General features: G+C 42.5%; 1 protein-coding gene across 5 annotated transcripts in view; it reads left to right on the top strand.

Moving 5' to 3' along the window:
• The window catches only part of LOC143996134 (protein nucleotidyltransferase YdiU-like), a 120,126-nt gene that overhangs the window by 53,378 nt on the left and 39,718 nt on the right, over positions 1-27,030 (top strand). For all 5 annotated transcript variants that reach the window (XM_077490999.1, XM_077490998.1, XM_077491002.1 and 2 more), the window contains exons 12-16: positions 6,599-6,682; positions 13,502-13,631; positions 23,001-23,045; positions 24,301-24,382; positions 24,464-24,556. In XM_077490999.1, coding sequence (XP_077347125.1) covers positions 6,599-6,682; positions 13,502-13,631; positions 23,001-23,045; positions 24,301-24,382; positions 24,464-24,556 — 434 coding nt within the window. The remainder of the gene's footprint in view (positions 1-6,598; positions 6,683-13,501; positions 13,632-23,000; positions 23,046-24,300; positions 24,383-24,463; positions 24,557-27,030) is intronic.

Here is a 27,030-nt window from a genome sequence, read left to right as displayed (position 1 = left end):
GCGAGCTGAACTTTTTGGGGTCTGGCAGGGCAGCATAACTAAAGATGGATCTACACTGGGGGACATTGTTTTTGTATTTTAATAAAGGAATTGTCAAAAACAGTTTCTGTGTTTTTTGTTCTTTTTGACACTTTTTTGGTAAGTGAGTATTGTACCCCCTACTCATTCACATAGGATGGGGAGGGGATCTGGTGGCCCTCTTGTGAAAGGGGGCTTCCAAATTCCAAATTAGCCCCCTGCCCAGAGACCCCCACAACAAATGATAAGAAAGATATAACATTTTATTTTTTTGTGAAGAATCACCAACAAGTGGAACACAGTTGTGAAGTGGAACGAAATCTATTGGATATTTTAAACTTTGTTAGCAAATAAAAAACTGAAAAGTGGTGCGTGCAAAATTATTCGCCCCCTTTACTTTCAGTGCAGCAAACTCACTCCAGAAGTTCAGCGAGGATCTCTGAATGATCCAATGTTGTCCTAAATGACTGATGGTGATAAATAGAATCCACCTGTGTGTAATCAAGTCTCTGTATAAATGCACCTGCTCTGTGATAGTCTCAGGGTTCTGTTGAAAGCGCAGAGAGCATCATGAAGACCAAGGAACACACCAGGCAGGTCCGTAATACTGTTGTGGAGAAGTTTAAAGCCGGATTTGGATACAAAAAGATTTCCCAAGCTTTAAACATCCCAAGGAGCACTGTGCAAGCGATCATTTTGAAATGGAAGGAGTATCAGACCACTGCAAATCTACCAAGACCTGGCCGTCCCTCTAAACTTTCAGCTCAGACAAGGAGAAGACTGATCAGAGATGCAGCCAAGAGGCCCATGATCACTCTGGATGAACTGCAGAGAACTACAGCTGAGGTGGGAGAGTCTGTCCATAGGACAACAATCAGTCGTACACTGCACAAATCTGGCCTTTATGGAAGAGTGGCAAGAAGAAAGCCATTTCTCAAAGATATCCATAAAAAGTCTCGTCTAAAGTTTGCCACAAGCCACCTGGGAGACACACCAAACATGTGGAAGAAGGTGCTCTGCTCAGATGAAACCAAAATCGAACTTTTTGCCCACAATGCAAAACGATATGTTTGGTGTAAAAGCAACACAGCTCATCACCCTCAACACACCATCCCCGCTGTCAAACATGGTGGTGGCAGCATCATGGTTTGGGCCTGCTTTTCTTCAGCAGGGACAGGGAAGATGGTTAAAATTGAGGGGAAGATGGATGCAGCCAAATACAGGACAATTCTGGATGAAAACCTGCTGGAGTCGCCAAAAGACCTGAAACTGGGACGGAGATTTATCTTCCAACAAGACAATGATCCCAAACATACAGCAAAATCTACAAAGGAATGGTTCACAAATAAACGTATCCAGGTGTTAGAATGGTCAAGTCAAAGTCCAGACCTGAATCCAATCGAGAATCTGTGGAAAGAGCTGAAAACTGCTGTTCACAAACGCTCTCCATCCAACTTCACTGAGCTCGAGCTGAATATCAAAACTGATAGAGACATACCCCAAGCGACTTGCAGCTGTAATCGCAGCAAAAGGTGGCTCTACAAAGTATTAACGCAAGGGTGCAGAATAATTTTCGTTCCACTTCACAATTGTGTCCCACTTGTTGGTGATTCTTCACAAACAATAAACATTTTATATCTTTAGTTTAGAAGCCTGAAATGTGGCAAAAGGTTAAAAAGTTCAAGGGGGCCGAATACTTTCGCAAGGCACTATATATATATATATATATATATATATATATATATATATATATATATATATATATATATATATATATATATATATATATATATATATATATATATATATATATATATTTTTTTTTTTTTTTTTTTTTTTTTTATTTATTTATTTATTTATTTATTTATTTTTGTTTTGTTTGTTTATATAATAAAAAAAAGAAAAAACCCAGTGGTGATCAAATAACACCAGAAGAAAGCTCCATTTTTGTAAAAAAAAAAAAAAATTGTAAGAATTGAATTTGCCTAGTGTTGCATAACCGCTCAATTGGCAGTTAAAGTAGCACAGTTTTGAATAGCAAAAAATGCTCTGATCAATGAAGGGGGTAAAACCTTCTGGAGCTGAAGGGAATAATCCAAGATGAAATCAATTGCAGATAAAAATATACAATAGAATAAAACTATGTACTATCGGTATGCTGTCTGTGTCCATATTGGTGATTTTTTTTTTTTTTTCTCCCAGTATCCCCAATTTTCCTATCTTGGAGACTCTTAAATGGCAGTTGGAAAAGTTTTGAACTGCTGGTAATGTTTGATGGTCTTGTGTGCCGCCTTGCCCCAGTACCCCCCTTTTATATGAAATAAATGCATTAGTGAGAAAACTGGGATTATTCAGACGGCTGTGTGATTACTTTAGATTTCTGCACAGTGAATTTTCTCCTAAATAGACCCCTTAGTTCACTTTTTCAGGTCACCACAGATATATTCTTTGCTATTCAGGGCCATTATAGTTCTAGATACTGTACTCTCTCCAACCCCCCCCCCCCCCAACAAAAAAAAAAACATGTGCCACACACATTATAATAATGAACTCTGTGGGAACAATATACCGTATGATTCATGTTTTTACTGAATGGAAGTTTAGTATCACTTCCAGAAACATGTCTACCACAGGGCAATCCTATAATCATAAACCACAGAGTAAGCAGAAGAAGTTATTTGTTTGCACAGAGATAAACAATGTGTGGTTGCAGATACCCCTAGGATTTTTCTTCTGTCAGTTGCAGGATGCAGAAGCCATGTTTAATGGAAAAAAATAAACACATTTCAGTGTAATTGCTTTTTCGTGGAGAGTCAATCATGCTTGCCGTAAAAAAGTTTTCCAGCTACATAACATTTCCGTGATTGCAGCAACTAGATTATTTGGGCTGCATTGTGTTGGTGAATCGTGTCCATGCTGCTGTGCAACCGCTTCACAGCTAATGTCCACGGACTGAATATCGAATTTGCAGCAATCATTCACTAAACACTTGCAGTATTGCTCAACGCTTTTCTGTTTCCATCAATAGAAATTCATCAATGTATTAATTTGTATTTGCTAATTAAATGTATCACTTGATCAAAGGGTTGTGATTTTACCAATTGCTTTTAGTGATATAGTAATTAAAATGTTTTTGAATATTTTTGGAAAATAAAGAGTGGTTTGACAAGCTGAAAATGGACTCTCTGGGGGTATTTACTAAAGGAAAATCCACTTTGCAACTTGCACTTGGAAGTAAAGTCTCTGTAGATCCGAGGGGGACATGCAAGGAAAATAAAAAATAACGTTTTAGCTTGCACTTGATTGGATGATAAAATCAGCAGAGCTTCTCCTCATTTCTAATCTACCCCTTAGATTTAGAGCGACTGCACTTCCAAGTGCACTTGCAGTGGCAACGTGGATTTGCCTTTCAAAAATAACCCCCTCTGTCCAGGTTGGTTTCTTCCAGATGTTGTCTGGGAGTGTCACTTACAGTTAAAGTGGATGTAATCCCGATTTTCTTTTTCTTTTTTTTATTTCATAATGTAGAGTATACGATTTCCTATCATTTGAGCCCAGTCTTGCCACAAAGAGTTAATCCAGCTCTGAGCAATCCTCTTTGTTGTTCAGTGAGATAAATCTTGGCAAACAGAGAAAAACATTGTCAAATCCTCCCCCTTGCTGTGAGTGACAGGTGATTTACATATATCCTGCACTAGCCTAAGAGACATGCATTATTTTTTAATCCCCCCCCCCCACTCTTTTCTTCAGCAGCTCTGCAAGGATTGGCTGTTCCCCACCTCAGCATGATTTGACATGCTGAAGTCATGTGGGGACTTTTTTGGGTTTTGACTGGATGTTAGTGATCATAGCAGAAGTTCAGTGTAAGAAATACACAGGAGAAAATGCATGTTGATAACAGGAGTGTAGACATGGGCGGGGAGTCTATTGACATCAAGACTCCACCCACTGAGCCCTGGAAAACAGACCCACCCACAGAATCTGCAGTTTTTTGGGTTTCATAGCAGACAGAGCGGAGACATTTCACAGGTAAGTATACATGCAGGAGGCATGAATATCCTTCTAGATAACCAATGTGGCAGTAGTTTAGAATGGATGAGAGTGGGTTTACATCCACTTTAAGAGGACCCCTCTTCCCATACCTAGAGACCTCCAGAGAGTATAGCCACTGATTGTCCAGCAATGGTTATGATGAAGCAACAGATATGTCTGAAAAATGCACACAATGATCTTCAAGAACTATTTTCATTTGTTAATGATTGCTCTTTTTCACTGTGCTTGTACTTGGTTTGTGTAAATTCTGGATAGTATTCAAAAAACGTTATTAGGGGAAAACAAATATTAATGCCTAAGCACAATTTTGCAACTTTGACATGTGTTAGTAAAACCATACATATCATACTTTGTGCGTCCAGGTGAATTATTGTGCATCCAGGTGAATTATACGTTGGGTTTTTTTCAGGACAAATTGGGCTTTCATTTGGTGGTAATGGATATCTCCTGATTTTTTTTTTTTATTATTATCAAAGGAAAATTGGCCCGAAATAGTAAATTTTTTTTTTTATATTTTTAATTTTTAAATGTAGCTGTATATTTCTTGTTACTACCATAACCTTCCACCAAAGAACAACTCAAAATAAATCCTCCTCCTCCTCCTGATGGTACGTTTTTTTTTTTTTTGGTCCTACCTAAAACACACTGACACTAACACTGATACTAATTAAAAAAAAAAAATACTGCCCTGATATACTGACCCTTTGACCCTTACGTGACCCAAACACTAACCCTGGCAAACCTTGATCTGGGTATTTATTTCTTTTTTTTACACACACTTTCTTTTTTTCTCTCTGCAAAGAAAGACAAAGATACATTGTATCTTTCCTCTCCATTCACAGAGAGAGAAACATAGGGGCGGGCTTTACAGTGACTGATCATTGTGGTAGCCAATCAGAGGCTACCACAGCGATCAGGTGACCCGGAATAGGGAGTTCTGGGTCCCGATGGTTAGTATGGGACCTGGGGCTCTCAGTGAGACCCCGTTTTCTGTACTGCAAGCCTGCTGTGTGGCGCACTCCTAGCACAAAGACAGATACTCATGTATGCGGCCCCACGGCAAAATGCCTAGTCCAGTGAAGCCGCATCTATGTTATGTTGGCATGAAGGAGTTAAAAAAAAGTAAACTCTTATTAGAGGTGTTGCATGCACATGTACGTACAAGAAACATGCTGACAGGAGGAGAGAGATGACTTCATCAGTCTGCTGCTGTACCTTCATTAATGGATTATTAATCAGTCACAGGCTGGTGGCAAGTAGATGACAAAGCTACATTGCTTATTTGCAGTATAGACAGAGCCAGTGCTACCACTAGGCAAACTAGACAACCGCCTAGGGCGCACTGCGGCCTAGGGCGCCCAGCCACTGGTGTTTCTTCTCTCTTCTCTCTGCAGAAAGCAGCAGGCAGCCGCCGCTCCTTTCGCACACAGTGTCAGAGTCACAGCGGCTAAGGAGGACTGTGTCTGACTCCCGAATGAATGGAAGCAAGCAAACATTCATTGATGGGGCAGGTGAGGTGGCATTAATGGGTACTGATGAGGTGGCATTAATGGCCGCTGGTTAGGCTGCATTTGATGGGCGCTGTTGAAGTGGCATTTCATGGGTGCTGGTGAGGCTGCATTTGATGGGCGCTGGTGAGGTGGCATTCGATGGACGCTGGTGAGGTGGCATTCGATGGACGCTGGTGAGGCTGCATTTGATGGACGTTGGTGAGGCTGCTTTGATGGTTGCTGGTGAGGTGGCATTCGATGGGCGCTGATGAGGCGGCATTTGATGGGCGCTGGTGAGGTAGCATTTGATGGGCGCTGGTGAGGCTGCATTTGATGGACGCTGGTGAGGCTGAATTTGATGGGCGCTGGTGAGGCTGCATTTGATGGGCGCTTCATTAAAAAGGTGGGGTATACATGGGCAGGGCAAAGTGGGTGGAGTCAAGGGGGTGGTAAAATGAGGTTTCGCCTAGGGTGTCAAAAATCCTTGCACCAGAGTATAGAAATGTCACCAGCCCAGCTGTGCTGTCTGGGCTGCGCAAATCTCATCTGACCTTACTTTCTAAATAAAGGGGTCAAGGTGAGTCGGTGAGTAGGCTACTTAACATAATTTCACTGGGTGCTGTGGATGTCCTTTTTTTTTCCTAAGCGGTGACGGCATACAGGATTTACACCTACTCCAGTTTCACAATTTGTTTATTTGTTTTATACGTTCACTTTTTTTGAGCTGAATACTTATATGTATTTAATGTATATTGCAGTATGTATTGAATAATAAGATACTTGCGGTATTAAGCACTAGAGCACTTTATTGTTATTATTTTATTGTAGCGCCCCCTTTACCATTTCACAACCCACAAATCTCAGAACTGAATTGACAGAAATACAAATCCTTTGGCAAGTAAAAGAGCTCCTTTATGTATACGAGAATGAGTTCAGCGTTAAAATGTATATATATATATTCCATACTCCTGCTGTAAGAACTTACTATTCTTTCTTACTAATTTTCTTCTTGAAACTTGTGTTTACATCTATTGTAGGTGTGTGCAATACTGACAACTTCAGCTTGCTTTCAATCACCATTGATTATGGTCCATTTGGCTTCATGGAAAAATATGATGCAGGTAAGATTCCAATGTTATATATGATGCTGTTGAATATCCACATTTGTGAAGTGAACCTAAATCAGACACTAGAATACATGGATACAACCTTACTGCAGGCTTTATATATTAGCTTCTGCTGTTCGATCTTTCTACTGTATTAGTATGCTTGTCTGTGGACAGGGCATGCACCTCCAGTGCTGGAGAACAATGATTTGTCCAATAAAAAAATTCCAGTATCTTAATTGTACAGTTCAGGAGACAAACTGTGTATTCCTAGACCCTGGATTGGTACCTTCAGGTGACTGGACACTGGCAAAGCTTTTGAGGACATACCCCCTGGGCACCACCCTTAATACCCCACCCCAGTTTGTGAGTCATTGATTTTTATCCACCCTGCTTATAATACTTTTGGTGTAACAGGATTATAAGATAGGACCTTACTGGATTCTGTTTAAAAGCACATTTAAGGGTCCAAGGATAAAGATGAGCTATCACAAGTGTGTTGGCGTACTGGCACATAGGTTCTCTGGGCCCAAAATGAGAACTCATAATACATTTTGAGGTAACAGGAATATAAGATAGGACCTTTCTCTACTTGATTCTGTCTAGAAACGCATTTAAGAGTCCAAAGATAAAGATGGGCTATAAGAACAGTATTGGCGCACTGATACAAAGGGGGGGATTTACTAAAACCGGAGCACTCAGAATCTAGTGCAGGTGTACATGGTAGCCAATCAGCTTCTGACTTCAGCTTGTTCAGTTAAGTGTTGACAATAAAATCTGGAAGCTGATTGGTTCCTTTGTATAGCTGCACCAGATTTTGCACTCTCCAGTTTTAGTAAATCTCCCCCCAAAGAATTCCTGGCCTCGAAGAAGAACAAGAGATTTAAATTATGAGCTACTTGCTCTTATTTACTAATTTACTTGCACTTTTACTTTGCAGCAACATAGTCATAGATTCAGTTCCCAATTGGGGGACTGGCTTCATGGATGTTCTCTCTGTGCTTTCACAGTCTTCTACCACAAGCTACAGTTCATTGGTTTTCAGCAAGATTGGCCATACAAAGCTTCTGTCTTTGTAACAGGAACAACAGATTGAGAACTCTGGGGCAAAGGGTGACATGACTGCACAATGTATAATTAAATATTTAAAGTGTATCTCTAGTCCAGTCTAGACCAATTATGCATTAAGGTAAAAAACCTCCCCCATCCCCCCTTATACTGACCTGAGCCACATCCTGATCCAGCAGCTCTCCCGGGTCTCTCTCTCTCTCCTCATTGACTCACAAAGCATTGAGAGCCATTGGCTCCTGCTACTGTCAATCCCAGACAGTGAAGCAATGAGAAGAGAGCGGGTGGTGGGGCCGAGCCTCACTCTGTGCGTGAGTGGACACACAGAGCATGGCTCGGGAGCGAGACGGCTCAAGTGCCCCATAGCACAAGGCAGGGAAGAGAAGCCAGGACCTCCGGCGGGGGACCCAAAAAGAAGAGGATCGGAGCTGCTCTTTGGAAAGCCATTACACAGAGCAGGTAACTATGACATGTTTGTTATTTATCTAATTTTTTTTAGAATCCTTTACACTTGCTGACTGCAATATGTATATATACGTTGCGGCTTGCAAGTGGTTTACCGGGGGTTATGGCTGAAGCTTTTTTTCTTTCATCCGGGGGACTAGCTTTCTCATGAAAGCGGTCAACGTGGCTAATTAGCTGCTGGATCACTTTCCGAAGCAGCGGGAGGCGTCTTTCTTTCCTCTCCCACTGCTCGCTGGTGTTTCTCCAGCTTATGTGCCTGAGAAACGATCTGTTGGGTCGCACAGCTGGTCACAGAAGTTAACAGAGACTGTCTCTGATCGTCTCTATAGTCTGGGAGGACAGGAGCCACGTTAAGTGAACATTTTTTTTTTTAAAGGCAAAAAATCTATTTAAAAAAATAATAATTTAGATCTTTTGCTTTGAAAGGTAGAGGAGAAATGTGGGGTTATTGGCCCCAGGTCTCTCCATAAAGAGGACCTGTCCTCCCTTATTTTTATCACAAGGGATAAAAGTGATAAAAAAAAATGTAAAATATGTAATGGACAGTGTAAAAATAAAAAAAGTAAGAAACAAATAAATGTAATGATCGCCATTTTATTCTCTAGAGTCTCTGCTAAAAAATAAAAATAAATGCTTGGCGGTTGTAAGTAATTTTCTAGAAAAAATACTGATTTAAACTTGTAAACAAAAAGTCCCAGAAAAGACTTGGTCTTCAAGCGGTTAAGATTTACTTTAAAACTATTGTCGGGTCTTTATTGCAGGTCTGTGTCTCCACTAGGGAGATCTACCCTTTTATGTTTTTCCCAATGACTATTGTCACTGGAACAGAAAGGAACTTGAAAATCCAAAATGTTACCGTTGTTACTGGTAAGGGAAAATTTTTCACTGGGGACATCTGTCAAAGGCTAAGGCCGTGTACACACGCGGGGACTGTTCGCCCAACTTTGTCCGTCAAACAGTTTCGGCAAACAGTCCGCTCAAAATTAGCATGGACGGACATGGCCACACACGACGGACGAACAGTTTGCTGAAACCGTGCGCGATGACGTGAACGGCACGTACGACGGGACAAAAATACGACGTCCTATACACTGCATTATAACTTTCGGCGTGAAAATCCTTTCTGAGCATGCGCGCAACTTTGTTTGACGAACAAGCCTACACACGCGGGGACTGTCCGCTGAAACAAGGTTTCAGCGGACAGTTTTTCGGAATTTCCGAAAAACCTTGTTCAGCGGACTGTTCGCTGAAACTGTCCGCTGAAAGCCCACACACGAGCGGACTGTCCGCTGAAACTTGGTTTCAGCGGACAGTTTCAGCGAACAGTCCCCGCGTGTGTATGCGGCCTTAGTTTACATTTGTGCTCCATGCACACTGAAGCTCAAAAAAGCTTTTTCTGGACGCCAGATTGCTGGCAGAAAACGCTGGTTGAAAAACTTGCTTTTAACAGCGTTTTGTACTAGCGTTTATGAGCGTTTATTAGCACTAGCGTTTATGGGCGTTTTCAATAAAAATACACAGAGGACACTCCAAAAATCCCACAGTACATTCCAAACTCCCACAATGCATTGAAAAAATAGAATGCGGAACACTAATTAACGCGCGTTTATGAGCGTTTATCAGCGTTTGTCGTTTTTTGGCGGTGAAAAACTGCACTTTGAACGCAAATTTCTGGCGTTCAGAAAAAAGCCCATAAACTCCACTGCTCATTAAAGCTGAAAAACGTCCATGTGTGCATGGACACATAGGCTAACATAGAGTGGAGTTTATGGGCTTTTAAAAAAAATGCTCAAACTCCAATAAACTGCAGTTTATGAGCTCCAGTGTGCATGGAGCCTTGAAGTTCGGGAGCAGTAAAAACAGACAAGCCAGATTTTTGCTGCTCCCCCAAGCTGCAGAAGCAACTGTACAGGGGTATACACATGCTAGAGCACACAGCAACATTTCCCCACTGTAGCCTTTAGAGGGCAGTCCTGCCTGCCGAACGTAAATCTTTCAAGTGAATGGGGCTGCAGTGCAACCACATGCAATGCACGCAGTTGCAGCGCGGTGGTACAGGCTTTCAGGGGTTAAAACAGGCATTGAGGAGGCAACAGAACATGAGCTTAAATAAGCCCTAAAAGATGATCCTCACTTTAGAGAGATCTTCACTCATTTCTGGTTGTGTCTCAGGAAGTATATTGATATTTCCCTACATATGATTTTCTATTATTAATATTATACAGGATTTACAGTGGGTAAAATAATTTGATCCCTGGCAGGTTTTGCAAATTTGCCAACTTACAAGGAAATGAAGGGTCTATAATTTGTATCATAGGTGTATTTTAAATGATAAAGACAGAATATCAACCAAAAATCCAGAAAAAATACACGATACAAATGTTATAAATTGAGTTGCAGTTCAGTGAGTAAAATTAGTATTTGATTTCCTACCAACCAACTATAATTCTGGCTTCCACAGACTATGTGCTTTGGTACACAGATTAGTCCTGTCAATTTAAGAAGGTGCTCCTAACGACAACTCGTTATGTGTATAAAAGACACCTGTCCACCAAATCTCTTTCTTTCATTCAAACCTCACCTTCATGGGGAAGACCAAAGAGCTGTGAAAGGATGTCAGGGACAAGACTGTAGACCTGCACAAGACTGGAATGGGCTACAAGACCATCAGCAAGAAGCTCGTGGAAGAATTACAAAATAACCATCAATCGCCCTCAATCTGGAGCTCCATGCAAGATTTCGCCTCATGGGGTAAGGATGATCATGAGAAGTGAGGGATCAGTACAGAACTACACGGGAAGAGCTTGTGAATGATCTCAAGGTAGTTGGGACCACACAAACCACTGGTAACACAATACGCCGACAGGGATTGAAATCCTGCAGTGCCCGCAAGGCCCCTCTCCTCAAGAAGGCACATGTATAGGCCCGTCTGAAATTTCTCAAATAGTAGCTAAATGATTCAGAGAAGGATTGGGAGAGAAGGTTCTGTGGTCATATGAGAGCAAAATTGAGCTCTTTGGCATTAACTCGACTCGCTGTGTCAGGAAAATGTTGACTATGACCCTAAGAACACTATCCTTACAGTCAAGCACGGAGGTGGAAACATTATGCCTGGGGGCTGTTTCTCTGCTAAAGGTACAAAGCCGGCTTTTCTGCATTGAGTGGCCAATGGACGGGGCCATGTATTGTAAAATCTTGGATGAGAACCTTCTTCCCTCAGTCAGAAGACTGAAGATGGGTGGTGGATGGGTCTTCCAGAATGATAATGATCCAAAACATGGAGTGGAATCCAAAAGAAGCACATTGAGGTCATAGAATGCCCTAGCCAATCTCCAGACCTTAATCCTGTAGAAAATGTATGAAGGATGCTGAAACTTCAAGCTGCCAAGCAACAGCCAAGAAACCTTAAAGCGGAGTTCCACCCAAAAATTGAACTTAAGGGAAGGTGACCCCCTGACATGCCACATTTGGCATGTCATTTTTGGGGGGGGGGGGGGCGGAAACCCTCTTTTTAGAGGGTTCCAGCTCCCACTTCCTCCCGGGCCACCAGGGCGCCAGAAGTAAGTTCACCTCTTCCCCCCCTCCCTCTCGGGAATCATCTGGGACACATCACAGGTTCCAAGTGATTGCCCGGCCAGTCACAGCGCGCCACGTGGCTCGCTCTGAACTCACAAGAAATGTCTTGCCTCTGCTTGCCAACAAGGGTTTCTCCACCAAGTACTAAATCATGTTTTGTTTGGGTATCAAATACTTATTTTACTCACTAAACTGCAACTAAATTTTTAACATTTGTATTGTGTTTTTTTTCTGGAGTTTTGGTTGATATTGTGTCTTTATCATTTAAAATCCACCTATGCTAAAAATTATAGACCCTTCATTTCTTTGTAGGTGGGCAAATTTACAAAATCTGCAGGGGATCAAATAATTATTTTCCTCACTGTATATAGCGCCAACAGTTTGTGCAGCCCTTTACAACATGAGGGCAGACAGTACAGTTAAAGAGGAAGTGCTTCTTTTCCTTTAGTCCATTATAATAAGTAATTATCAAACTATAGCCACTATAATCCAGCTCAAATCGCATATTACTTACTGTTTAAAGAAACTTTAAAAAACTTGTTTCCAGGGGTTAGGCAGCACCATCTTAAGTATTGTTTTCTGAGTCCACAGTGGAGTGTATTTCCGCCCTTCCGCCCACTTCCTGTACTGTTAACCAAGCCTCCTTCTCATTCTGTTTCCATGGCAACCATGCTTCCGTGTTCATAGCTGACTTGTTTTATTTCATAGTATTTACTTGTATCTAATGTATGCCTGTGTCAGTCTTATCAGATTCAGCTGATAAGACTGCAGTAATGGCCAGGTTTACACTGCATATGATGTCATATGGTCACATGGGGGTGTAGGAGGAAGCTCTGAGTGATTATGCCTGAAATGGGATTTCAGTGGTGTGTGCCGTAGGAAGTCCTGATAACAGATAGAAAAGCACATAGAGAGTGGTGTCGTAAATCAGAGGAGATCTGGGCATGCTCAATGACGTCATTCTAAAGAACAAAAATGATTACAACAATACTAAGCAAGTAAGGAGATATCTACAAGCAGTGTTCATTAGGGGTTTTTATGCTGATTTACATGGGACAAAGTTGTGGGGGAGAGTTTACAACCACTTTTAAAATACAATTCAATACACAAGGAGTTAGAGGGCCCTGCTCATTAGAGTTTACAATCTAAGATTGTTTCCAAAAAATTAAGAAAACATTTTTTGTCAGAGAGATACACTTTTACTATTTCAGTGCTACACAAATCCTAGAAACAAATACATTTCTCCGGTGTGCAGCAACATAGTTTGATGAGTACAAAACTCAAAAGTTTAGTCTTGTTTTCAACAGCCATTCTCACCCTTTGCCCCCAGCACGGAAGGATTTAAAGTATTTTGGAAAGAAAACAATGTTTAGGATGATAGATGAGCAGTCTGAAGTCGCTGCAGCTTACTCACAGATTACTCTGGTTAACATAACATGGAAGGTTTATTATGTAGCTCTAGAAATCAATTGCCTGACAATTTGTGCCTGTAAGGAAGATGATGTTGAAGACCATCTGGAAGTCTGCAGCCCATCTTATCAAAATAAACAACCTGTAGCTTGCAGCACTGTGCGAGGAAAGGCTTATGTTCCTCCTAAATTTCCAGTGTAGTTATCAAGTCAGAAATAATGGCTATTGTTGAACTGGCTGCTCTGGCTATTTATTTTAATTACAGTTTTTTTTTCCCTGTACCTCAGTAATACATGGTGTGTTTGCTTTAAATAGATTATATTCCAAACACATCTGATGATGAAGGAAGGTATAGGATCGGAAACCAGGCCAACGTTGGAATGTATAATCTGAACAAGCTGCTTCTAGCTTTGAACCCTCTTATGGACAGCAGACAAAGGCAGCTGTGAGTAATCCCCCCCCCCCCCCCCCCAAGTCATAAACACCCTCATCCTGTCTGCACCTAGGACCCCTAGACGTTGGTACTGTGGCAACAGGGGCAGCCAGCGGGCGTGTGTGCTTTCCTGTACCCTCTTTGAAGATGTTGATACTGGGTCCCTGGGAGGATTATGACAGCTTAGAAAAATGTTGTGTTGATAAATGACCAATGACAGATGGAATGAGCTGTTTATCTTAGCGGGAGAAGGCCAACCTATACTAAAAAAACTGGAGTGGCAGCATGGTGGAAGCATAATGAACATGCTAATTCATCCTAACTTGTGTATATATAGTAGTGTTGGGATTTTTTAACGACTTTGATCTAGGTGGGTCTTGGCTGCATCTTCTGCAGTGTTCAGATTGTGCTCCTTAGGCCGCGTACACACGGGCGGACTGTCTGCCCAACTTAGTCCGCTGAACAGTGTTTCAGCGGACAATCCGCTCGTGTGTGGGCTTCAGCGGACTTTTTCAGCGGACAGTCTGACGAACAAAGTCTTACGGAATTTCCGTAAGACAGTCCGTTCAAACTTGGTTTTGTCCGTCCAAACTTGGTTTCAGCGGACAGTCCGCTCGTGTGTAGGCAAGTTGGACGGACTAAGTATGGCGCATGCTCAGAAAGGGTTTACACGGCCGAAGGTTGCATTGCAGTGTATAGGACGTCGTTTTTCTAGTCCCGTCGTACGTGCTGTACACGTCATCACGCACGCTTTCAGCGGACTGTCTGCTCATCGTGTGTGGTCAAGTCCGTTCATGCTAATTTTGAACGGACTGTCTGTCGGATTGTCTGCCGAACTTAGTTGGGCAGACAATCCGCCCGTGTGTACGCGGCCTTAGAGCAGTGTTTCTCAACTCCAGTCCTCAAGGCGCACCAACAGGTCATGTTTTCAGGTTTTCCATTATTTTGCACAGGTGATTTAATCGGTTTCACTGCCTTAGTAATTACCACAGCCATTTCATCTGCGGGAAATCCTGAAAACATGACCTGTTGGGGCGCCTTGAGGACTGGAGTTGAGAAACACTGCCTTAGAGTACCAACCTGGCTATTAATCAAAACTGGAGCACAGTAGTCTGTCGTGTAAAATAAAAGTTCAATATGAGTAATTGGGTACTGTCCTGAGAACTAACCATTTTCCCTAATAAAGTTGGACCCTACATTTTATATAAAACCCAAACTTTTTTTATCTAGTTTTCAACAGGGGGTGAGGAGTTATTATTTCTGTATATGGCCCTGCTTGGTTCACCCTCTCTGTTAGTCCTGCTGACCATTGTCATCAACATTGAAAATCTGGGGAAAGCCAGCAGTTTAGATTGTTGGTAGAACGTGAATAGAAGGTGAATCTTCCAATGGAGGCAAGTGTTTTTCTGTCACTTTTGAAGGATTTTCTCTCACTTCCTGTTGAGTCTGTCAGACAGGAAGTAAATGAAAATCTCCCCAATGCCACCAGTGTTGCCAACCATCAGTATTTTTACTGGCAGCCAGTAAAAAATTGGCATTTTTCTCCTGCTAGTAAATGCCAGATACAGGAAAATGTTGCAAGTCAAAAATATGTCTGTGAAGCTCAGCTCGGAACTGTGCCTGCTACAGTATATTCAGAGTGTTGTGTGATATCAGGGTGCAAGGGAGCTGAGAGGAGCCTTGTGTGTGGGAGCAAGGCAAGCCAGAAGCGGGACTGTCAGTGCTGTTTGGACTGAAGGGACCACTTGGCGTGGGGAGAGACTGTCATTGTGACTCAGGAGGGGACATGTCGGTGAGGTGTCATCATCTGTGCTGCTGCACACTGCTGTCAGTGTCACTGTGACAGTCAATTTCATGTGTGTGCCGCCCATTCTAATTTCTTGCCCTCCTGAGTCCTGTCCATGAGCTTACTATTTAAAAAATAATATAATATGTTTTTTCCTGAATAAGTACCTTAAATCACATTGCTAATTGCATATTGTACATGTTTGTAGCCTAAATACTAAATCTTGCACTTGAAGTGATTGTAAAGTACATTTAAAAAAAAAAATGAAAAAATACCAAATGTTATACTTGCCTCCTCTGTGCAATGGATTTGCACAGAGCAGTCCAGATCCTCCTCTTCTCAGATCCCTGTCTGGAGCTCCTGGCTCCTCCCTCCTGTTGGGTGCCCCCACAACAAGCAGCTTTCTATGGGGGCACCCAAGCCGAGTCACAGCTCCGTGTGTCCATTCAGACACGGAGCTGCGCCTTGGCCCCGCCTCTTTCTGTTCTTATTGGCTGACTGTCTTTGACTGCAGCCGGAACCAATGCCGCTGCGCTGCTGTCTCAGTCAATGAGGGGGGGGGGAGTCCCGGGCAGCCAAGATATTCCTACAACACTGCTGGAACTAAAGAGACCTCAGGTAAGTGGGGGGTTTGAGGGAGGCTGCTGCACACAGACAGCTTTTTATCTTAAAGCGTAGCATGCATTAAGATAAAAAAAAACCTTCTGACTTTACAACCATTTTAAAACTGTAATTTTGTAACTTTTGGAAATGTCAGTAAAAACTTAGCTGTGCCAGTAAATTTTTGGTGTTAAAGGGGTTGTAAAGGTAAATGTTTTTTCCCCTTAATGCATTCTATGCATTAAGATGAAAAAACATCTGACAGTCCCGGCGCCCCCAGCCCCCCCGTTTTACTTACCTCACCCCTCGAAAGTCCCGCGCTCGTCCCCCGATGTCCTTTCCACCGTTCAGCCTGGCCGCTGATTGGCTGGAGTGGATGGATGGAAAGCAGCGCAGCCATTGACTCGTGCTGCTGTCAATCACATCCACTGACGCGGAGCACGGGGGGCGGGGCCGTGTGATACAGCGAGCGGCTATAGCCGCCGGCCGTATCACGGGAGCGCGCCCGCAGATGCTTCTCACCATGCGAGGGAGCTCGCATGAACGTGAGAAGCATCTGAGGGAGGAAGCAGAGACAGCCGCCGAGGGACCCCAGAAGAGCAGGTTCCGGGCCACTCTGTGCCAAACGAGCTGCACAGTGGAGGTAAGTATAACATGTTTGTTATTTTAAAAAAATAAATTTTTTATCTTTACAATCCCTTTAAGTCTGTAAATTTCAATCTGGTAAATTGGCAACACTGAATGCCACACAGATGACAAAAAACCCTGACAAGGGTTTTAATTTGTCTCTGCTCTATCCAAAACCAAAAGAAAAAAAATAAATAACTTTTTTTGCTTTAAATATACTTTAAGTTGGCTCACATATTTCAGATTTCATCTAGGTCTCTTAGCATGTATATTTCATATGTTTTTTTCAGATAGCATGTACTAAAGCTGTCCATAAATGAGTCTTCTTTTCAACTACAGTGACCATACATAGATTGAAATTTGGCTGGTCACTGCTGAAAGTGATGCATGTCGATCCATGTATGGCCAACTATAGGTGAAATGTAGGTAAGTTAAAAAAGTTTTTTTGTTTTCTTATCCATAACAGCAGGGGGAGCTATGTGACAGCTGTAGCTAGCTATTGTAAAGAAATCATTAGTATTAGAAAGCAGCATGCAGAAATGATGTGATATACATACCGTTTTTATAATTTTAAACACTTCAGCCCCGGAAAGGATTTACCCTCCTCCTGACCAGAGCACTTTGTGCGATTCGGCACTGCGTCGCTTTAACTGACAATTGCGCGGTCGCACGACGCTGCACCCAAACAAAATTGGCGTCCATTTTTCCCCACAAATACAGCTTTCTTTTGGTGGTATTTGATCAACTGTGTTTTTTTTTTTTGCGCTATAAACAAAGCAAGAGCAACAATTTTGAAAAAAAAGCAATATTTTTAACTTTTTGCTATAATAAATATCCCCAAAAAATATATTAAAAAAACGAATTTCTTTCTCAGTTTAGGCCGATTATATATTCTTCTACATATTTTTGGTAAAAAAAACAAAAACGCAATAATTGTATATTGATTGGTTTGCACAAAAGTTATAGCGTCTACAAAATAGGGGATAGCTTTATGGCATTTTTATTATTATTAATTTCATTAGTAATGACGGTGATCTACAATTTTTATTGTGACTGCGACATTATGGTGGACACATCGGACACTTTTCACACTATTTTGGGACCATTGTCATTTATACAGCGATTAGAGCTATAAAAATGCACTGATTACTGTGTAAATGACACTGGCAGGGAAGTGGCTAAACACTAGGGAGCGATCAACGGGTTAAGTGTGTCCTAGGGAGTGATTCTAACTGTGGGGGGGGGGGATTAGAGTACCACTCACATGACAGAGATCACTGCTCCCGATCACAGGGAGCAGTGGATCTCTGCTATGTCACAAGGCAGAACAGGGAAATGCTTACAAAGGCATCTCCCGCTCTTCTGCTCCGTGACACGACCGTGGGCACCCGGCGGAAATAGAGTCTGCGGGACCCACAGGCATGGTCACGGAGCACGCGGTGGGAGCGCGCGCCCACAGTGCCGCGTCTTAAAGGGGACGTACTTGTACGCCCATTTGCCCAGCTGTGCCATTGTGCCGACGTATATCGTCGTGCGTTGGTCGGCATGTGGTTAATAAGGATTTTCAGTAATGAGGCAGTCCTGTAGAACAATTCATCCCATTTCTTGATAGGCCTCAAATCAAAGTTGTCACCAATGCATGCTGGGACTTTTGGTTCCAAATCATCTGCAGGGTAGTTGGCTGCTCAATTTACTTGTGGGGAGAAGGTGAGCGTGATCCAGTGCTCAAAAAAATATGGAAAATCTCAAAATGAAAAGATACCATTAGCCAATTTTATTTTACTGAACTCTACTTACAATACATCTTTAACAATGTTATGTTATTTATGATAGTCTGGTATGTCTGGCTTGTGCCACTCAAGACTGTTATTTCATTGTTTGTTCAACAGTGGCTGGTTTAGTTATCCACAGCATGTTTTATCCCTGTGATGAGAGCTCCCCCCATTACTCTCCCCCATCCTGGAGACTTGTGCTGGTAATACATGGCTTGGATTTTAGCTGGTTCGACAATTCAAGTTATCGGTGGCCCTGTCGGCACTGCCAGGTTCCACAAAAGTTAATTTCAAAATTGAGGAAGTCAGGTGGAAAATTGTTAGCCGAACAGTGATGGCATCTAATCAGATGTTGTCACTGTGTGGGTATTCAGGCAGGCAAATACAATAGCCGGCAGCGGAGCTTCTTCTGTCCACACTGTTTAGCATGGATGGGGAAATTGACTAATTTCTCTCATTCAAGCCCACGAGGGTTGAACAAGAGAAATTTACATTTATTTGTGGACTGGCCTTGCTCCTTCTGCTGCATTATCTGTAAAATGTAGCTAAAGATTTTTTTTTTATTTGGATAAAGTAGGCAAGTCTGTGACCTCTGTTGGTTTTTATTGCTCAATGTGTCTTCACTAAGGGCATTCACGCAATAAGTGTATATTAATTGGTTTGCGCAAAAGTTATAGCGTCTTTTTTTTTTTTTACTAGTAATGGCGGCGATCAGCGATTTTTATCGGGACTGACATTATGGTGGACGCGTCAGACAATTTTGACACATTTTTGGGACCATTGGCATTAATACAGCGATCAGTGCGATTAAAAATGCACTGATTACTGTAAAATTGTCACTGGCAGTGAAGGGGTTAATGCTAGGGCAGTGAAGGGGTTAATGTGTGTCCTAGTTTGTGTTCTAACTGAAGGGGGTTGGGGACAGCGCAGGGAAGAAAACTGATCGTCCGTTCAGGGGCGTAACTAGAAATCACAGGGCCCCATAGCAAAATGTTGTATGGGGCCCCCCTGCAAACATACCCCCCCCCCCCCCCCCACACAAAAAAAATGAGCAAATTCCATTGAAAAACAGATTACCATACTCACGTGGCACAGTACCCAGGCCAGTAAATTAATTAGACCGTGACCAGTAAATTCATTCATCAGTGACCAGTAAATTCATTTATCAGTGACCGTGACCAGTAAATTCATTTATCAGTGACAGTGACCAGTAAATTCATTCATCAGTGACCAGTAAATTCATTTATCAGTGACCAGTAAATTCATTCATCAGTGACCAGTAAATTCATTCATCAATGACCATGACCAGTAAATTCATTCATCAGTGACCGTGACCAGTAAATTCATTCATCAGTGACCAGTAAATTCATTCATCAATGACCGTGACCAGTAAATTCATTCATCAATGACCGTGACCAGTAAATTCATTCATCAATGACAGTGACCAGGAAATTTATTCATCAATGACAGTGACCAGTAAATTCATTTATCAGTGACCGTGACCAGTAAATTCATTCATTAGTGACCGTGACCAGTAAATTCATTCATTAGTGACTGACCAGTAAATTCATTCATCAGTGACAGTGACCAGTAAATTCATTCATCAGTGACAGTGACCAGTAAATTCATTCATCAATGACCGTGACCAGTAAATTCATTCATCAGTGACCAGTAAATTCATTTATCAGTGACCAGTAAATTCATTCATCAGTGACCGTGACCAGTAAATTCATTCATCAGTGACAGTGACCAGTAAATTCATTCATTAGTGACTGACCAGTAAATTCATTCATCAGTGACAGTGACCAGTAAATTCATTCATCAGTGACAGTGACCAGTAAATTCATTCATCAATGACCGTGACCAGTAAATTCATTCATCAGTGACCAGTAAATTCATTTATCAGTGACCGTGACCAGTAAATTCATTCATCAGTGACAGTGACCAGTAAAATCATTTGACCGTGACCAGTAAATTCATTTATCAGTGACCATGACCAGGAAATTCATTCATCAGTGACCGTGACCAGTAAATTCATTCATCAGTGACCATGACCAGTAAATTCATTCATCAGTGACCGTGACCAGGAAATTCATTCATCAGTGACAGTGACTAGTAAATTCATTCATCAGTGACAGTGACCAGTAAAATCATTTGACCGTGACCAGTAAATTCATTTATCAGTGACCATGACCAGGAAATTCATTCATCAGTGACCATGACCAGTAAATTCCTTCATCAGTGACCGTGACCAGTAAATTCATTCATCAGTGACCGTGACCAGTAAATTCATTCATCAGTGACCGTGACCAGTAAATTCATTCATCAGTGACCGTGACCAGGAAATTCATTCATCAGTGACCGTGACCAGTAAATTCATTCATCAGTGACCATGACCAGGAAATTCATTCATCAGTGACCGTGACCAGTAAATTCATTCATCAGTGACCGTGACCAGTAAATTCATTCATCAGTGACTGTGACCAGTAAATTCATTCATCAGTGACCGTGACCAGTAAATTCATTCATCAGTGACCGTGACCAGGAAATTCATTCATCAGTGACCGTGACCAGTAAATTCATTCATCAGTGACCATGCCCAGGAAATTCATTCATCAGTGACCGTGACCAGTAAATTCATTCATCAGTGACCGTGACCAGTAAATTCATTCATCAGTGACCATGACCAGGAAATTCATTCATCAGTGACCGTGACCAGTAAATTCATTCATCAGTGACCGTGACCAGGAAATTCATTCATCAGTGACAATGACCTGTAAATTCATTCATCAATGACAGTGACCAGTAAATTCATTTATCAGTGACCAGTAAATTCATTCATCAGTGACCGTGACCAGTAAATTCATTCATCAGTGACTGTGACCAGTAAATTCATTCATCAGTGACCGTGACCAGTAAATTCATTCATCAGTGACCGTGACCAGGAAATTCATTCATCAGTGACCGTGACCAGTAAATTCATTCATCAGTGACCATGCCCAGGAAATTCATTCATCAGTGACCATGACCAGGAAATTCATTCATCAGTGACCGTGACCAGGAAATTCATTCATCAGTGACAATGACCTGTAAATTCATTCATCAATGACAGTGACCAGTAAATTCATTTATCAGTGACCAGTAAATTCATTTATCAATGACAGTGACCAGTGCAGGACATTAATGCAAAAATTACTGTGACCAGTGCAGGACATTTACCCCCTCCCCCCCTCCCCCCCCCCCGCCATGCTGCATATTAGAAAAATCAGTCAAACTCACAGACAGTTCAGAATGCAGTCTGGCCCCATCACTGCATCAGCTTAATTTAGCTTGTACTGTACCTCTGGAATTGTAGTCTGCAAATTCTGCAATCAAGTGAGGGCATTGACTGGTTCCTCCTCAGCGGTGCTGCCTGGCTCCTTTGGAAGCAGGCTGCAGTAGCTCAGCAGTAGCTCAGCCTAGCATGGCTCAGTAGCTCCGCCCATCGAGCCTCCGGCCGAGTGACGTCACGACGCTGGGACGGGGCTGATGCCGGTGTTCTAGGCAGGACAGAAGCTTGCCAATGCCGAGCCCCGGTCGGACTACTCGGCAGCGGGCCCCGGCTGAGGGCCCCATTCGGCAGCGGTCCCCACTAGGCTGCGGGCCCCATAGTGACTGCGGGCCCCATAGCGACCGCGTGGGTTGCTATGGCGGTAGTTCCGCCACTGCGTCCGTTCATACCCTTTATGAACAGACGATCTGTCAGTTCTCCCCTCAGAGAACTGGAAACTGTGTGTTTACACACACAGTTCTGGATTCTCCATGTTCTCCATGTGCCCGAGTGATCGCGGGAGCCCAGCGGTGATCGAGACCCCTGAGCATCGGCAGGGGGGGCACGTGCGTGTGCCCTCTAGTGGCTACAGGGCGAAGCAACATTACATAGTGTTGTTTTGCCCAGCCGAGCCATTCTGCTGCAGTACAAATGCGGCGGCTGGTCGGCATGTGGTTGAGAGAGAGCGTCAAGAGATACAAGAGGTAATAACAGTCGGGGACATACTGATGGAGAAAATAAATGTACAGCTGTTGGGTGGGGGCCAGATAGGCTTCGCTGAAGGGATGAGTTTTCAGGGATCGTCTGAAAGTAGACAAAGTAGGGGATAGTCAGACAGATTGGGGTAGAGCATTCCAGAGAATGGGAGAGGCTCGGAAGAAGTCCTGGAGGTGAATATGGGATTAGGTGACAAGGGAGCTAGAGAGCAGGAGATCTTGGGAGGAACAAAAAGGATAATTTGGTTGGTATTTTGAGACCAGGTTAGAGATGTAGCTGGGGGAGGTTGAAGATGGCTTTGTAAGATATACAATTGTACTTTAATATCAAAAACATTAAATAAAAATTCAACAAGGAGGGTGAAACTTCCTAGTAAGACACATCAGGTGGATGTAGACAGGAACAAAATTTCAGCGTTCTCATTACCAGAGACTTCTGAGAAAGATAACTTGCAGTTAGGTAATTGAACCCAAAACCAGCCACCAAAAATGTACTTTATCATTTTCAGATGTTCTGCATAAAACACTATCTTGTCTGTTAAGCAAATCAACTATATGATTCTGTTTCAGAGCCTCAGCTGTACTTATGGGCTTTCCCGATTTGTATTACTACAGGTAGGTCATTGTTTTCTAGGACTTTCTTTAGATATTCCATACACTTAATTTCTTGGCTTATAGTAATATTTAAAAATTGTTTTCAACAAACTTTTTTTACAGATCTCTTTCATAACAGCAATGTGCCTACGGCTTCAGTCAATGACAATGACAGTTGAGCTGTACAGTACCTGCTTTTTTTGTAAACACAGCCATGTGATAATTATTGTTGGCTGTCGTAGTGATCACATGGTTGGGAACCACGCTGATTGATTCCCAATCTCTGTATCTGGAAAATACAGCACTGTTAACCTAGAACTAGAAAGCAGTTGCTAGTTCTGCTTGGGGAGTTGAGTTATTAACATGTCCTCAGGAGGCATAGTGCTAAGGCATAATAAAGTGCAATTAGTCTCACATTTAAAATATGTAAGAGTGAGAGTTTTTGGCAACAGAGACATGCCAGTAAGCCTCGGTGTTCTTCTGCAGCTTCTTTGCAACCACTCCATGTCTAGAGGTACTTCAGGGGTGGCTGCATTGCATTTCTCAGGGTGGGTTTCCTGATGGGGACAACGGTGGACCATGCCTGTGTAATGTGTATTAAAACAACCATGTGCAGTTTCCATTGGAAGCTCCTGTGACAGGGTAACAACTTAGTATCACACTTGGGAAATGGGAACAAAGCGGTGCCATCCATTAAAAGGTAGTGCCCACACAGTGACCTTTATAAAGTGATTAGGTAATATTTTAATGAAAGCTGCAGTCAGAATGAATTTTGAAAGTACATAAAATTGTTCACGCTTATATGAGATTTTAGCAATAAGATTTATATCTCCTTTAGGGCCAGTTCACGCCAGAATCCTGTGCGGAAAAGGTGCGTTTCCTGCACTGTGTTCGAAATGCACTGGGTGTTGTTTTGCGGGTATCAATAAATTGTTAACAACACCCCAAACACTCATTGCAAAATTGGTTGTACAAACACAGATTGCAAACGCAGTGCATTTGCCTGCACCTGATCACAGGGTACCGCAGTACCACGTAATTTGGTGCAGTGCGTTTTTGAAAAGTAGTGCAGGCATTACTTTTTCTGTGATCCAGTGAGATTTCAGTCCATTCAAATGCAAGGGCTGAAAAACGCACTGCACTGAATCGCACAAGAACATAGACAACGTTCCTGTGCAATTCAGGCGTGAACCTGAAAAATTGTGAACCGGCCCTTGATTATTATTGTCCTGATTGCTGTCACAAATGTTTATTCAGATGCTGTTCTTGTTTTCAGATTCACAGAACTCTTTAGGACTAAGCTTGGCTTTCTAAGTGCGGGTGAAGAGGACCTGACCTTGATCGCATCCTTCCTTAATGTATGTTAGATTTAACAGAGGACAGAATGTGAAGACGTCATAGATAATCTTATGTCACATTGTGGCTTTTCTTCTTTACAGCTGATGGAAGAAACTGGAGCAGATTTCACAATGTCATTTCGTCATCTTAGTGAGATTACATTGGACCAGCTATCCAGTCTCAACATCCCTCCGGTATGTGAAGATGAGTACACTGAGAGAGAGATTGGTAATACATGGGTCATTACCTATGCCAAACAGATGGCTAACCTTCCTTAACTGATCCTGTAGAATTTAGTAAAGCAGAACGGTAGGATCTAGTCAAGGCCACCTAAAGGCCAAATGCCCTTGCAACTTCTGTTTTAAATTCGGGTGGTCATTGTTGGAGTAAATCACTGACTGCTTTCTTATTGCTGTTTTTTTCAAGCTTGGTGGCAAAATCTCCATGCCATAGTCCCTTTCTTTATACCATAATAGCAGCAGAAATTTAGAACTCAGAAATTGTACACCACACAGTTGGCTTGAAAATGTTTTGAAGCTTAAAGCAGAGATCTCCAAACTATGGCCCTCCAGCTGTTGTAGAACTACATATATCATGAGGCATTGTAAAACTCCAACCTTTCACAGACATGACTAAGCATGATGGGAATTGTAGTTCCTGAACAACTGAAGGGCCATAGTTTGGAGACCGCTGTTCTAAAGCATACAATTCACAATTTGATCTCTCAGAATAGGTTCAAAGTGATTGAAACAGTAGTAAAATAAATTATTGTTTTGTTTCATTGGCCTTTAAAGGATGTGGCCTATACATCACCACTGCCTTGTTTGAAATGGGTTGAGTGGGCAATCTGCCAAGCAGTGTCAGATTATATACAATCAGCGCAAATATACAGGTTCTAAAATGGCATGCCAGCTGAACGAAAAAGCTCCTCCCCCCCCCTGAGGTGAACCACAAGGCCCAGATAGCACCAGCAAAGAGTATCCATGTGTTGAGAAGGAGTCCAAGAACACGGGCATCGAGTGACAATCTCTCCACCTCCAAGATGCTCCCTTCGCTCACCCAGCTGACAGTTGTGCATATAACGCGTACGGGGGGGGGCACTTGGATGATGTCATCTGCTGCCATCCTGAGAGATCACACAGCTAATCGATTTCCAGTTTCTGCCTTACTTTACCCTTTAAGGGATATGCGCCGTTGACTGTCTGTTAGGACAGGGGTCCCTTAAATAAGGTCAGCGAAGCAAGCATCTTGGAGGTGGAGGTATTGTCACTCAGTGCCTGTGTTCTTGGACTCCTTTTCAACACGTGGATACTCTTTGCTGGTGCTATCTGAGCCCTGTGGTTCATCATATTATATTGTGTAAAGGTGGAGGAGGACACTTAGTGGTAATGTGCCCCCTTCATAAAACCTCCCACACCATATCTACTTCCAGTTACCCCTAAGGCTTTCTAAACAGGGCCTACCAAGCACCTTCAAGTCAGTCAATTACGTACGTTTTTGTGAACTCTTTATCCTTGGATATGTTTTAACATAAAGCAGTCATATGGCCTTTGTCAACTGGCTTTGTTTGTTAAAACTGCTTCCTATATAAGCCAGTAGGAATGCAAAGGCAGGAGGTCAAATACAAGTGATTAAGAGGTCAACTGCAGCTGTCAATGAGCTGTGAATGATCTCAGAAGTGTCTCAAACTGATCACAAATGCAAGTGAAATGCACTAGGAAGCATGCTACATTTACCCATTAACAAAAGACCAACCTGGTATTATCACTGGTAAACACATTGAACCTGCTCAAAGGTTGTAATCTCCAGATGCAGCAACATTTCTGTTGTTGCTTTTTTCATAGCCAGCTTGAGCTAGCACATCCTGTGCTATGGGCCATGACTTCCTTTTAGCAGTTTACTAGGAGGTTTAAAAGAAAAGTAACTTGTCCTGGTTGATCTAGTGATGCCAGGGATAATGTATATTCTTAAGGCCCGTACACACGCTTTGATTTTTGGACATTGATTGTGTTACGACGACTGATCGCAAATCTCACCGTTAGTACAGTGCTTTCGACCGACAATTTCACTTTTTCGTCAGACAAAAGATGAATGTGCAGGCTATAAAAGTTTTGTCGGATATGAACTCAACGTCTGATTTTTGTTTTATCAGTAGGGTTTTCGTATGAAAAAAATCGTAAGAGCAAGACTACGCATGCTCAGAATATGAAAGAATACATACAAAACTATTCAACACGTTACGTCACTTCTGATGCTGTATCCTGTCAAACGAAAATTCTCGAATTGTTAGTAGCCTCTTCACTTTCGACATGAGACTAGCATGCCACAAAACTCGGACGTTTGAAAATCAAAGCGTGTGTACGAGGCTCAAAGGGGTTGTAAAGGTAGGTGTTTTTTCACCTTCATGCATCCTATGCATGAAGGTGAAAAAACAGCTGGCAGTAACCCCCTCCCCTCCCATTTTACTTACCTGAATCCTTGAACTTGTCCCACAGGGACGTGCCGTCTCTCGGCTAGGGGGTTCTCGGCTGTTGATTAGATAGACTGATGCTGCCAATCAAATCCATTGACGCGGCCGCCTGGGGGCGGGGCCGAGTCCTGCATTCGGTGTCTATGGATGCTGAATGCTGGACTCAGGAGTGTGCCCGCAAGGTAACCCCCCGGGAGA

Source organism: Lithobates pipiens, unplaced genomic scaffold, assembly GCF_037356315.1.
Source record: "Lithobates pipiens isolate NorthernLeopardFrog02 unplaced genomic scaffold, aLitPip1_a1.2 Scaffold_19, whole genome shotgun sequence".
NCBI lineage: Eukaryota > Metazoa > Chordata > Amphibia > Anura > Ranidae > Lithobates > Lithobates pipiens.
This window is presented reverse-complemented; position numbering and strand designations above follow the sequence as displayed.